This window comes from Bombus terrestris, chromosome 13, assembly GCF_910591885.1.
Source record: "Bombus terrestris chromosome 13, iyBomTerr1.2, whole genome shotgun sequence".
Lineage (NCBI taxonomy): Eukaryota > Metazoa > Arthropoda > Insecta > Hymenoptera > Apidae > Bombus > Bombus terrestris.
The window spans coordinates 11,089,236-11,102,407 of NC_063281.1; the positions used below are offsets into that span (position 1 = coordinate 11,089,236).

General features: G+C 46.5%; 1 protein-coding gene across 17 annotated transcripts in view; it reads left to right on the plus strand.

Annotated features, from left to right (window-relative positions):
- Positions 1–13,172, plus strand: part of LOC100651260 (broad-complex core protein isoforms 1/2/3/4/5) — a 55,749-nt gene that overhangs the window by 12,766 nt on the left and 29,811 nt on the right. Inside the window, exons 1-6 of one of the 17 annotated variants that reach the window (XM_048411411.1) lie at positions 1,094–2,052; positions 3,261–3,654; positions 5,743–5,944; positions 6,116–6,307; positions 6,779–7,361; positions 7,742–7,801. In XM_048411411.1, coding sequence (XP_048267368.1) covers positions 5,759–5,944; positions 6,116–6,307; positions 6,779–7,361; positions 7,742–7,801 — 1,021 coding nt within the window. In that variant the 5' untranslated portion in view covers positions 1,094–2,052; positions 3,261–3,654; positions 5,743–5,758. Of the gene's footprint in view, positions 1–1,093; positions 2,053–2,085; positions 3,655–5,742; positions 5,945–6,115; positions 6,308–6,778; positions 7,362–7,741; positions 7,802–13,172 lie in introns of those variants that run through there. The other 16 variants (XM_048411416.1, XM_048411414.1, XM_020866143.2 and 13 more) reach the window with 16 other exon arrangements.

Genomic DNA, 13,172 nt, shown 5'->3' on the forward strand with positions numbered 1-13,172 from the left:
TATCGAATCTTTCGGGAATTTCATAGGATGATCGGATGCGTATTTCGAGGAAATTTCGATAAGCGGTCAGGAAACTGCAACCGCGGCGATGACGATTAGGACGATGGTATCGGGGAAGTCGGAAGCGGATAGTCGGGGCGGCGGCGTGGCGGCGCGGCGGTCTATCCACGATAATCCGGTGTAGCCAAAGCGCGCGAACCGAAGTAGGCAGTGGTGGCGCCTTTAAAATTCCAGCTCCAGCGCTTTTAATTGGAAGTCGTTAGCTTTGCGCATTTTCGTCTCGTGGGCTAACGGGTAAAGTGGGGTGAGCCCGTGGAAGAGAAACCGAGGGGGGGAGGAGGGGAGTCGTGAGTGCGACGAAGAGAGAAAAATGGAGTGAGGGGGGTTGCGAAGGAGCGAGCGAATCGGAGAGGAGAGGAGAGAAGAAGAGAAGAGAAAAGAGGTGGGCTGGGCAAGGGTACAGCGGGGTGAAAGAGGAGGCACGGCCGATGCGACCACAGGCATAAAGCTCTCCCCACCATCGAGGCACCGGGCTCTTTTCTCCGTTACTCTCTTCTCATTCCCTCTCTTTCTCTCTCTCTGCGTACGCACTATTTTTTAGTCCGCACTTATTACGACAGATGTCTCATGCTCCGATAAAGAATAACGGCGGTCGGCGGGCGACATTCCCCCCTCCCCCCTGCGCTAGTTCTAACCAGACTTCGGAGCTGCAGCCGTACTCTCGGTGCTTCTCAGCTCGTGGTGTCGTCGTGACACGACACGACACGACACGGCACGACGCGGCACGTTACCTTGCGTTACGTTACGTTACGCACACCTTACTTTTTTTCCCTCCTCTCTCTGTCGCTTCTTTTTGTCTCCGTCACTCCACCCTCGTACTCGCACGAGAGCTCCACCTCCCTCTTCGAAACGCGCTCGCGGAACGTGTTGCGCCGCCGTGACAGTGACTTTGTTCCACGACGTGTCAACGGTTGGTGTGTCTCCGCGATCATCCGCGATCATCCGCGAATCCACGCGCGCGGGTTACACGCTCGGGCTCCGGTGGTAGTAGTAGTGGTGGTTGATGCTGGCTGGTGGTGGTGGTGGTGGTGGAGGTGGTGGTGGTGTCTCGGTGGAACGTAGCGGCGAGAGAGGCTTCGCATTCCGGAGTGAAGCGCGCGGCAATTTGCGTCACGGTGGCTGCCTGCATCCCGAACAGAGAAACACGTGGCTAGGTGGGTCGTGCGTGCGAGAGCCGGTTCGAAATTCCCGCGCGTTGCCGCGAGATCGCCGCCTCTGACAGCCGCGTTGCCGGTGTTTTCGTATTTCGCGGGAACGATTTACGGCACACGAGCCAACCGGACAGAGAAAACGATGATGGATTAAAAGACGCGATACACCTCCCCTCCCCCTCGTTCTTCGTCCCTTTCTCTCTTCTCGCTGCTCCCAATATTATTTCTTTCTCTCCTTTTCTGTCTCTTTATTTCTTTCTTTCCGCGACGACGTCGACCCGCGCGCGTAGTGTGCCACTGCTTGGGCGTTGTATCGCCGAGCAGAGCTCCAGACTTCTCCCCTCGTGTCTCGCTGCCTGAAGGCCTATCCTCTCGCGGCACAACCCTCTTCTCTCCTCTCGTCTTCGCACAGATCGAACGCGAGCGCGTGTGTGTGGCGCGGCGCGACCGAGTGAGACACCAGGAGAAAAAGAGAAAAGAGTGGTTGCTTTTTAGGCAACGCGCGCTATACCGCTATTGTCGCTGCCGCGCGCGACCGCAACTATCATCATCGTAGTCGTCGCCGTTGTCATCGTTGCCGACTTTCACGGCCGATTCTCTCCGCTCACCGGTTTTGAGATAACACGCAGCGGACCTCGCGATCGTACCCAAGGGACACGTGTGTCGCTACGCTTCGAGGCTGCTTTTTCGACGCGGCAGCCTGCGAGGAAGCGCGGAGCGGAGCGCGTGAAAAAGCGGCGCAGCCTGCGCTCGAAGGATGCGCTTCTGAATCGCGAGCAAAGAGGGGCAGGAGGAACGGAACGCACGTGAGCGACGTGTCTAACACGACAAGTGCCGCAAGGTAAACCTCGTCACCTTTCCTCGGCCGCGAATACGCGTGCACGATCTCTTCTACTTTGTACATCGATAGAAAACTCATTCGCCGTAGGTATGGCAAAGAGAGCGTTATCGGTGGCAAAAATTCGAGACGCGTTCTTCTCGCGTACTTGGCGATTCCCGACCAAATCTGCCCGACGCCTCCGTCCTATCTTTTCTCAGCTCGTCCTCCCGCTCTCTTTTTTCCTCCCGCTTCTTCTTGTCCCTCTCTGCCTGTGTGTCACTCTGTCCATCTGTCCGTCTGTCCATCCGTTCATGTGCCTGTCTGTGTGTGCCTCCCTACGCTAATACGTGTGTATGTGTGTCTCTCTGGACGTCTTTCTTCGTCAGACGATACCTCTTTCTCCCTCTTGTCGGTCGTTCTCGCTCGTCGTACCGGCGATCGCCGGCTTTTCGTACGTTTTCGTGCGGCCTCGCTGCCGCGCCGCGACGTACGCCCGCGTCGACGAAGGCACACAGCTGCACAGTCGTGACGTGACGTTTCGGGGGTTAGTTCGCACGGTATGTGACGGAGAAAGAGGCCACCGGTGGACTGCTGTGCGCTCCAACGTGCTCCTCCCGAAGATCGTGACGTTTCCGCTTTTCCAACAACTCGCGGTTCTTCTATTCTACGTGTCTCTCTTTCTCCGTTTGGACGCACACGTTCGTTCCTTCGTTCGTTGCTTTTGCTCTGTGACGGTGCGCGACATGTGATCCTTGCCGATTTCCTCGGTCAGCATCGACGAATCGCCATTCTCTGCCCGTTGAAATCAGGGAACGAGAGACGGCTAACGCGCTATCTGTCTCTCCTTTGACATTTTTTTCTCCCTCTTTTGTCCGGTGTACGCGTCGTGGCACGCGCGAAACCGCACGCCGCTCCTCCCCCGCGCCCTCCTTCGCTCTCCTCTTCTTTCTCGTCTTTCTTTCTGTCTTTTCATTTCCATCTTTTCTTCCTTCCTTCTTTCCTTCCTTCCTTCCTTCCTTCCTTTCTTCCTTCCTTCCTCTCTTCCTTTCTTCCTTCCTCTTTTTCTTCCTATTATCCGCCTCTTTCGTTTCTTCCGGCATTCTTACCCGCCGGCTAAATTACGCCTTCCTCGATCATTTGACGCGCGACCGTCTTGTCAACTCGATCACGTTTCGCACGCGTCCTCGCCGATTAAATTAATCGATCGATAATCTCTCTGCCAATCGCAGATTTTGCTCGTGCTCGTCGAAGATCGAGCGCGAGGAATGAACACAACGACGCTATCGCGTCGTGGACCGGCGTCGATTCCGGACCCGTCCGTCGAGAATGACTTTCCGCCACGACGAAGCAGCACTAGTGGCCGTGTGTAGGGGACTTTTTCGCGAACTTGTGAAGTGCGCACTTTTTTGCGAGGTGGCGTTGTGCAGATAAAACGCAGAGCGTTTCAATTCGGCTCATTGTTTCGGTCATTAGCTTACGCGGCATGACGAGTGATAGGTGTGCTTTCGCGATAACGCATCTACTTTCTTCGAACTGTGATTACTTTCTGGATAATGTGTGGTGAATGTGCCTTAGAAATACGAAAAGCGTAACTGCCGTTTAGCCGCGATCGCTGAGGAAAAGGTATCGTATAACGTGCACCGGTCTTATCCTCTTCTCACTTTGATCCACGGTTTCGATTCTACTGCCGCGATCGTTTGACAGTTTTCGAAAAATGTGCTTGTGCGCGTCGATCCTCGATCGATCGCCTTCTCGTGAATAATTCCCGATAATCGTGGCACTCGGTTCAACCCTAAGAAACGTTAAAAAATGTTATGGTGTTTTGTTTTCTTTTTTTTTTTTTTCAGAAAGAAAATACGCGTGCCTTGTGTATCGTAATGCAGTAAATAAGTTTCTTTTGTCGGTGTTTTCGCCTAGATCGGCGTGCGTCCCAGTCGGGTTCTATCGTCAAAATTGCTGCGAGGATTTTCACTGCGAAACTTATCTCGAATTCGTCACATATAAATTTAGCAGTGTGCGATAGCGAACTTAAAAAGTCTAAAAACAGTTTCCGAATCGCACCGCCGCGCCGGGCTTTATGATAAACGTGTATCTGCGAGAAAAAAAAAAAAAAAAGAAAAGAAAAACAGAAAAAGAAAAAGAAGAAGGAATTATTCGCTTCTTTTTTTGCTTTAGCGGCGATAATCGTTTGGAGCGTATCCAAAATATTGCGGGATAATATTATTTACCGGTTTGTCGGTGTACGGTTTCTATTGTGCGCGACCGTGTGTACTTTAATTACTATTTCTTCGAAGTGGCGAGTCGACCAACGCAAAAATACCTTTCGAATCAGCGATACGATTATCAACGGAAACGTTGTAAAATAGTATACGGTATCCATACTTCTTCTTATCGTAATAACGCGTTATAGAATACAGAAGAAAAAAAAAACAATCGACCATCATTAATTCCGTTCTATATCGAAGCTTTTGTCATGGCGATACACCACACACATACGGCGCGGGCAACGAGCACTGTAAATTTGTTTTAAGATCTTTTTTTTTATCATTTTGCTAAGATAACACTATCAGCATACATTTAATGCTTGCGCTTTTATAAGTGGCGAAGAGAATTATTTAATCGTATGTTCTGGCTTCACTCCAGCTTGGCGACCTAATTTTCTTGTATGGTGCAAATAAAAAGTAGTGTAATCCTTCGCTTCTATTTTTACGCCATGCACTCTTTAATTCTTATTCTTCTACTCTCGACGTCGTACAGACGATATTTTATTTTTTCTCGTTTCGCACGGTTTCGCCCAGCGAAACGCGTCGATGATACACATACATATTCCCGTTTGCACGCGAGATCCGCAAAGACCGTTTTGACTTTTCGGAATATAGGTACGCTAGACTCTTTCTCTTTCTCTTTTCTTCTCTCTCTCTCTCTTTTTCTCTCTTTTTCTCTTTCTCTCTGGTCGTTCGCGTTCTCCTCGGTGCCACGTAAAAATACCGCAAAACTTCAAAGTGTCGTTTTACAGCTCACGCGCGGCAACGGGAACGTTTACGTTCCCGTATTTTCATTCCATTCGAATTAATAACATATGTTCGTGCACGACATCTCTGGTCCATCTCGTCCCTATTAAACGAATCTGCGTATTAATTCGCCAGTTATATAAGTTTTCGTGGCTCCGAGAAGTGTAAGGAAATTAACATCTGTTCTAATGCCACACCTATGGTAAACACACTGGTTAAATATCAGTCGATACCGAAATATTATGTAATCTTTGCTCATCCTTTTACGGATAGATGAATTTTTCTCTATCTGTCTCTCCTCTCTCTCCCTCTATTTCGTCTGAATCGTACGTATTCATTTTAGAAAGATGTTTAGATCGAGGCGCGATTCTCGCTCGCGACATACCTATTTATTTGTTGCAACAGTGCTTTTTATTTCGAAATAACGGTTATCAAAAATTATCGACTTGCAGACTTATCGACTCGCGATTTATCGTGCACAACTAGAAAGTTTCAGCATTCGAATTTTGTTTCCTGGCCGACGTTGGTGCACATATTCGTAAGGCTAGCGCGCATCTCGAATCGGACCAATCTCCTTAGATTTCGCGTTATAAAATGTTGCTTGGTCGAGACTCGGCCAGCCAAGGCATATTTTATTAAGCGATAAGATAAGTGTCGAGCTTTCGCTGGTTTAAATAGCGTACATTATTTCTGATTATAGGTGAATAGATATAACGATGGTAGATACGCAACACTTTTGTCTGCGATGGAACAATTACCAAAGCAGTATAACGTCGGCGTTTGAAAACTTAAGGGACGATGAAGATTTTGTGGACGTCACATTGGCCTGCGATGGCAAAAGCCTCAAAGCGCACCGCGTCGTACTTTCCGCATGCAGTCCCTATTTTAGAGAATTGCTCAAGGTAAGACATAGACATCGTATCTCATCCTGTGTCCCGCGATTTTGCGCCGATCCATCCTGTGAATCTACGTTCTTTATTGTCACCGTACCAGCGATGTATCGAGTGCAACGTCAATGTGTAACCATCGCAAGAAAATGTCTCTTCTTTTCCTCCTTGCTTGCCCTTTTGCAGAGCACACCGTGTAAACACCCGGTGATAGTACTTCAAGACGTAGCGTTCAGCGACTTGCACGCTTTGGTGGAGTTCATCTATCACGGGGAAGTGAACGTGCATCAGCGTTCCCTTAGCAGTTTTTTGAAGACTGCCGAAGTCCTCAGGGTATCGGGACTTACGCAACAGGCCGACCAAACAGACAGGGACGAGGTAAGCATTCCACCGATCGTTTCCCCTTGCTATTTTCTTCTCTAGCGTTCGTGGAACACACAGCAACCCATCGGCCATATGTAATATCCGAGTAATATCGAGCCTCGGTACCTCGCAAATTGATTATGCTTTGAATGTTATCTCTGATAGAGACGTGACTTTTAACTAAAGAACACCTTATCTCGGTGCAGAATGTGTATCCATCTTGATTCCAATCCATAATTGTCCTAGGTCAAGCAAACAAAGATAACCAGATTGCGTTACAAATAGAAAGCGAGCAATCGTGATCGTGTTCTGGCGGGCATGCGCGGTACCGTCGAGCAATATATCGAGTATTTTCTTCGTCGACGATCTCTTCCCTTGATTACACTTTCCTCTTTCAACCTTACAACCCGTCACCGTTTTACCGGCGAACATGATGCTCCTTTTCGTTACTTCTGTTTTTTTTTCTTTTTTCTTTTTTAATTGCAGCTATCCCATGTACGCGCGTTGGCTGCCGGTGGTAACCACCTTCCCTTTCACGAAAAATCAGAAGAGAGTTTCCCCCGGGGTGGTTCCCCGCCCACACCAGTAACCCCGACACCGACGACCGTGCAGCAATTGCTACGTCGAGCGCAGATACGCAGGAACGAGAGACGAACACCGGATCCGCACGATGAGTCGGCGAAGAAGCCGAGGGTGCCGTCGCCGCCTCTCAACAACAACGACGCTACTCCCACGGATTTCTCGATGGTGAAGAACAACCATCTGTCGAGCAAGGTCGAGGGTAACGGCGTGCACGAGGAGAACAGCCCCCTGGAAGACAACATCAAGTGCGAGCCGTTGGAGCTGACAGGTGGTAACAGCGGTAACGGAGGCAACAACGAAGACTCGTCGGATTCTGGAGCTGCGGCGTCGGACCGGCCACCCGCGTCGGCCAGCAGTAACGAGCACGAGGCCGAATCCGAACACACGTCCACCCCGAATTTTTTGTCCGAAACGAAAATCTTCCCCACGCCTGGAAGCTTTAATTTCAGTATGGCGGCGCTAGCCACGGAGCATACACCATTGTCAGGTACGTACGTCATTCGCGTTTCTACTAGGCCTGTACGCATTGACCAATTTTCATCGTCTACCCTTCACACACGTATCGAGCACGATTTTCTTTTAACCCCGTTTGCATTGCCTTTTATAGTTTTCCCTCCTGTAATTTTCGCCTATTTTGGTTTCTCCGTTCGAAACTCGACAGGACACCGACTTATTTCACACCTTTCCTTTTTTTTCTATTCTTTCTTTATCCTTCCTTTCATATTTTTCCCCCTTATACGTAAAGTAGTTTTAGAAGACGATTATAGAAGATTCTTTCCATCGAGTCTCTGTTAATTGCGATGTTGCGTACAGGCCGTTGTTCGGTCGATAGTGCGAAAGAACGTTCGTTGCTACGTGTGACGATAGTGAAATTTCCAGGATTGGGCCACGGGTTGCAACCACCGGACTTGGCAGGAACTTCGCAAGGTAAGAATATTTACTATTAGCTCTGCCCTAGTAAAAATCATTAGAATATCAACGATCGAGGACTCGACAGAGAAGTGAACAACCCCCACCCCGTGTACATATATACATAGATCGTCGTTCGTATGGTCGTTCTGGAAATCTGTCACGCACGATCCTGTTTGGGGTTGACTCGAACCTTTGATTTCTGTTGATTTTTCACAGGGCATTTCTATGCTGTTCCATTATTTTCTATCGACAGTCGATACATCGTGGCCGCATTTGTCTGCGGTGTAGCGGTTCGCTCTAATATAAAGTAACTAAAAGACTTGTGCAGTTATATCAAACACTAACAAATCACGAATTATAAGAATGATTATACATATTATATATATACATACATATATATATTTTTTTTTTATTTGGTTGCGGTGAAAGAGCACTACTGTCTGCTTGGACGATTAAAACTTCTTCTAATTGGCATGCGTTACAAAAATCATTGATATCATCATTACTTAAATGATACCATTTACCTTGCATTTGCATTTCATGATGTCATAACGTTCCCGCGGTTATCAACGAATTCGCGACGTTAGAAGGGATTTATCTGCTCACCTATCATCCGTTTTTACTTCTTTTTTTTTCTTTTAACTGTGCTTCGCCTTTCATCTTTCGACGTTTGCTCAGAAAATTCGGAGAAGAACGGATAAACGTTCGGCCATTCGATCGAATCAAACCGGGAGCAAATCCGTTTAAATCGCGCGCCTCGTTTGCTCCCAGTATCTCCAGGTTAGAACGAAACATGCCGCGATTACACGCGACCGATACGTTTTATAGAGCGGAGACGCTCTCCGCGGATGACTACAGGCAAAGAACAGCAGATACATTCGTTCTTTCGACTCGTCGAATTCGCTACGATCATTCTAATTGGCACAAAGCGATGAAAGAAACCATCACTGTTTGGCATCACTGTACAAAGTATCTGCCGCAATCTCTACCATGTTTAATGAAAAAAAAAAGAGAAAGTAAGATCGAAAAGACCCCTCTTCATAGAAAGAAACGATAAAAGAGTAGAAAATGAAAGAAAAAGATCTAAAACAAAAAAAAAAAAAGAGAAGGCAAAAGAAAGTACAGAAGAAGTTAATGAGTAACGATGCAGCGACAGACTGTTCTCTTTGTGTACACCTAATAAATCCTCGAAGAAATTTGCCAAAGTATTACCGATTTATTAATACTTTGAGTTTCGCGAATCGCGTCAAATGTCACTTTTATCGACGATTGATCTTTCGTTCTATATATATATATATATATATATATATACATACATACATGTATATGTATATACATATATATGTATACGTGCCGTGCTCGTATTGTCCAAATCATCGTTAAGTTTTGTATCAGTGTTGTCGTCCCATTAACGTTTGTTAACGGAAAACACGCCGCTGCCGCGATATCGCCGATACGACAGCATTATGACATTGCTTATAATTTTATATTTACGAATATTATACATATATACATATATATCTATATGTTCTTTACACATGTAAACATATACGCATATTACCATATATATATATGTGTATATATCGAGCAACGTAATTATAAAATATATTTTTCTTTTATCATTATATATTTTACAGACGTTATCGTGTATTACCAATTTGAAAAGTTTGCAATTACACCGTAATTGTACGTAATTATAATCGTGAAACACATCGTCACGAGACACTTTGCAGCTTGTTCGTTTCCAATTACGAAAGAGGATGTGATAGGTCGTCCAATTTTGTCACACTCTTTTATATTATTCGAGAGACATTTGACTCTGACGTGCGTGTACCATATGGTAACGTCATTACGGTATATCTACCGACTTATTGGCCATTTTTTCTCACTCGCTGGGACGGACAATTTGCTCTCTTTTTACTGTACGTCACGCTTGTACGCTATGCATATTTGGGGGGTCGTGGAGCGAACGCGCTCGCTGGGGCGGGGGTTAACGGTAAACTCGCTTAATAACGGTAAACGTTTCAACGTACTCTCGACTTTGCCGAAGGAATACGAAGCGTTCTCGTTTTCATAGCAAGATGCATTATCTGCTAGATTAGACAAACGTAGCCTTTTTCTTATTTTATTTATTTTTTTTTTTTTCTTCGCCATGGAGACGAACGAACGACGATCGCAGAGGTACCACGATCGTAAATGCTTAAATACCCAAAGTTTCGAGAGCCGCGCAATCTGAACGAGAAAACAAACGAAAACAAAAAAATATCGTCGATCATGGGGGATACATCGTCTTGGGTTTCGCGATCGTCAGAGGAGAAGGTCTTAAATGCGTTCTAACAGTGTCGTTAAGTAAATTCAGGTGCGGCTTCGCCCGCCTCCTCGATTAATATTTGAACGACTGGCTTATACTAGGTTAGTACTGAAAAAGTTATCAGGGGCCGTCGATAAGACCACAGATGTTATCCGCAAAATTCAAGGTCCCTCTATCTCCGACCAACGTGGCCAACTAAACATTGGCCTAACTAAAAATACGACGACCTTGGTACGCCACTCACGTTCTTGCGGCGCAGTGCGAATCATTAGACGCATTAAATTATACGTGGCTGGTTCGCGAAGCTGTTCGACCCGGAGCCTAACACAGCGTATTTTCTCTCGACGTGATCGTCAGTCCGTTCTTTTCAGAAAGTCATCTCCCTCTTCTTTTCTATATTTTTTTTCTTTTTTTTTTTTTTTTTTTTACTCTTTTCAATTCTGTACATTTCGGTTTGCTGCACTCGCGAGACAACAAAGCGCAGCGAATAAGCAGAGAACGTTACGTCGTTTCGACGCAAGAATAGACGAGTTGTTTGGACGTGCCGTTAAAAATGATAGCGCGCAACGTTCTTGGCCGCGAAAATTTCTCCGTTGAAAAATTTCTAGCCAAGCACGCCTCCCTAATCGGTCACTTGCAGCGTACGAGACGAATGCTTGTTTGTTTTTTCGCAGTTTTTATCTCGGCTAAGGCTTGTCGGTTCCTATCTATCGCGCGTATGCTCGCTCGCGACGGACAATTTTTTTTCTTGCTCGACCGAACGAACTGCAGCGACGTGATTTTGGCAAGGTTTCAGCCGTCCAACAGCCGAGAGATAGTTGCAGGGTCGTCGGTCCCGCGAAACTTTCCACCTACTCCGTTTCGTTTGTTAAACGACCGGCAACCGAACGGTGCGAGTTTGCGTTAAAATTAAAACGGAAGAACACACGGCACACCTGACTCGATTTTATAGCTGTTTGTTTCTACGTTAGATTATATTGAGTATTTTATTCCGCTTGTTCGTTTCGACGATCGATGCTGTTTTACGATAATAGATTTTTGATAATATTGATAGTTCCAGCGATAATAGGAATAGTTTCGACATATGAAACAACATCGTGTAAGTTAATCGGGGGAAAAGATCAAGGTCTAGAAGTTTCGTAGATCAATTTAGAAAACGCGTTATCATTTCGACACATAGATAAAGTGAAATTTTAGTCTTGTAAATGTCGCGCACAGCGCCCGTTCCTTAATCATCTTTAATTCGTAATGGCTGGTTACGTAAAAAACAATCGTGCCAGATAGAAAGTACAACGTACGACCACTTGTCGAGCGATCAGCCTTAGACGAGAGCGCGAGTTTCTTTGTTCCTTCGCCTCTCTTCTGTACTCACACGGTTAAGATCTTTTTATTCCGCGCAGAGCCGGCTGCGAGCATATGGCGGTCCGCGTGTTTCTAGGCAGATTCGTCGAGGCCGTCGGAAAAAAATTCCCAAACGAATTTTGCTCTCGAACTTTCTGGTATACGGTCATTTCTGCTACATCGATAATGTCGTTATGAATGCACGGTTTTATAGATCGACGAGAGAGGAAACCGTGCGAAACAATGAAAATTATGCGATCGATCGCGTTAACCTTTCACACTGTGTCTGTCTCTCCTCTTTCTTCTTTTTCTTTTTTTTTTTTTTTTTTTTTTTTGCTGTCCGAAACGATGAATTTCGCGCCGTAACATTTGAAATTAAAATAATTGTGCGACCTGATCGATGCGTTTATTTTTTTTTTCCAAAGGCAGGTCGTTGTACGATTCGCGAGCATCTCTTGTATATAACATTTTATACGCGCGCGTACAATATATTTCGTTGTCATTTATTTAAAGCGTATGCCCGAGAGAGAAGTTTTGCATAGAGCGACCGACACTCGGAGAAAGATGCGTTTATCGCGGTCTAATTTTAAATCTATTCATTCTGCTCCTTTCTCTCCGCGCGCGTCTATGCCCGCGTTTCTCGGCCGGTTTCGATGTCATTATCGCAAAGAGAGGAGAAATTCTTTCCCCGGGCCTAGATATTCTTAGCCCGTTTCCCGCTCGCCACTAAAATTGTTTAAAAAGCCGATACGTAGCGGTGTTGGTAGCGGGACTGCCGCCACGGTCCCGCCACCGTCACGATTCCCTTTTCTCCACCTCCCTCCCTTTTCTCTCACCCCCGCCTTCCTCATCCCCCCTTTTTTTTCTTCCTTTATTTTCTCTCGTTTTCTGCTCTTTTCCGCGAACGCCTGCATCCGCGGTAACCTGTTGTAAAACCCGGCCGCATAAAAATAGCGGGTGCCGAGCTCTGGAGTCGAGCACTTTATCCTCTTTCTCTGTCTCTTTGTATCAGAGGGCGCGTTGCAGCGCATCGAGCAAATATTTATTTCACGGGACGTTCTCAGTGCCGGACATACCGCGCTCCGCCACGTATTCTTCCTCGCCTCGTTTTTCCTTCGGCCTTTTTTAATGGCCGACCGAATTCTTCGCACGAAAGCGATGGTTCACGCTCCGCTCGGTCCCGCGAAATGCTCGACGTACGACTTAGGCTGCAGTTGCAACGAACGCGTGTCCCGACGAACCGCCGTTTCGGCGAATTGGAACAAAATCAGGCATACGATGGCCGCAAAAAATATCGAAGTACTCGAGTGTTCCTTTCAACAGATTTCATCTCCGTCGTATGCGAATGTTCGCGGTCGTACGAAAGTACTATCGCGTGATACGAAATTTAACAGGCTTGGATTTAATCGATGGAGCGTTATAAAAATGTTATAAAAAGTAGAATGTAGAGCAAACAGTTTCTTTAGTTTGCACGTATATATATTTTGGTATTCCGATGTTTCGATAATGAAAACGACGGTTCGTCGGAACGCGCATCGACTGTTCCACAGCTCGAAGGATTTTACACGTAGGATTTTTGTTGTTCGCGTTTTTCGAATAGAATCCTTGCTTCGTCACCTCGTAGGAAGCGATCGACGTGGCCCGAAGAACGGGAAGGGGAACAAGGCAGGGCGTTTCATATTCGATCGAATCGGCAAACTACATAGTAGCCAAGGAAAGAAATTTCGGGTTACG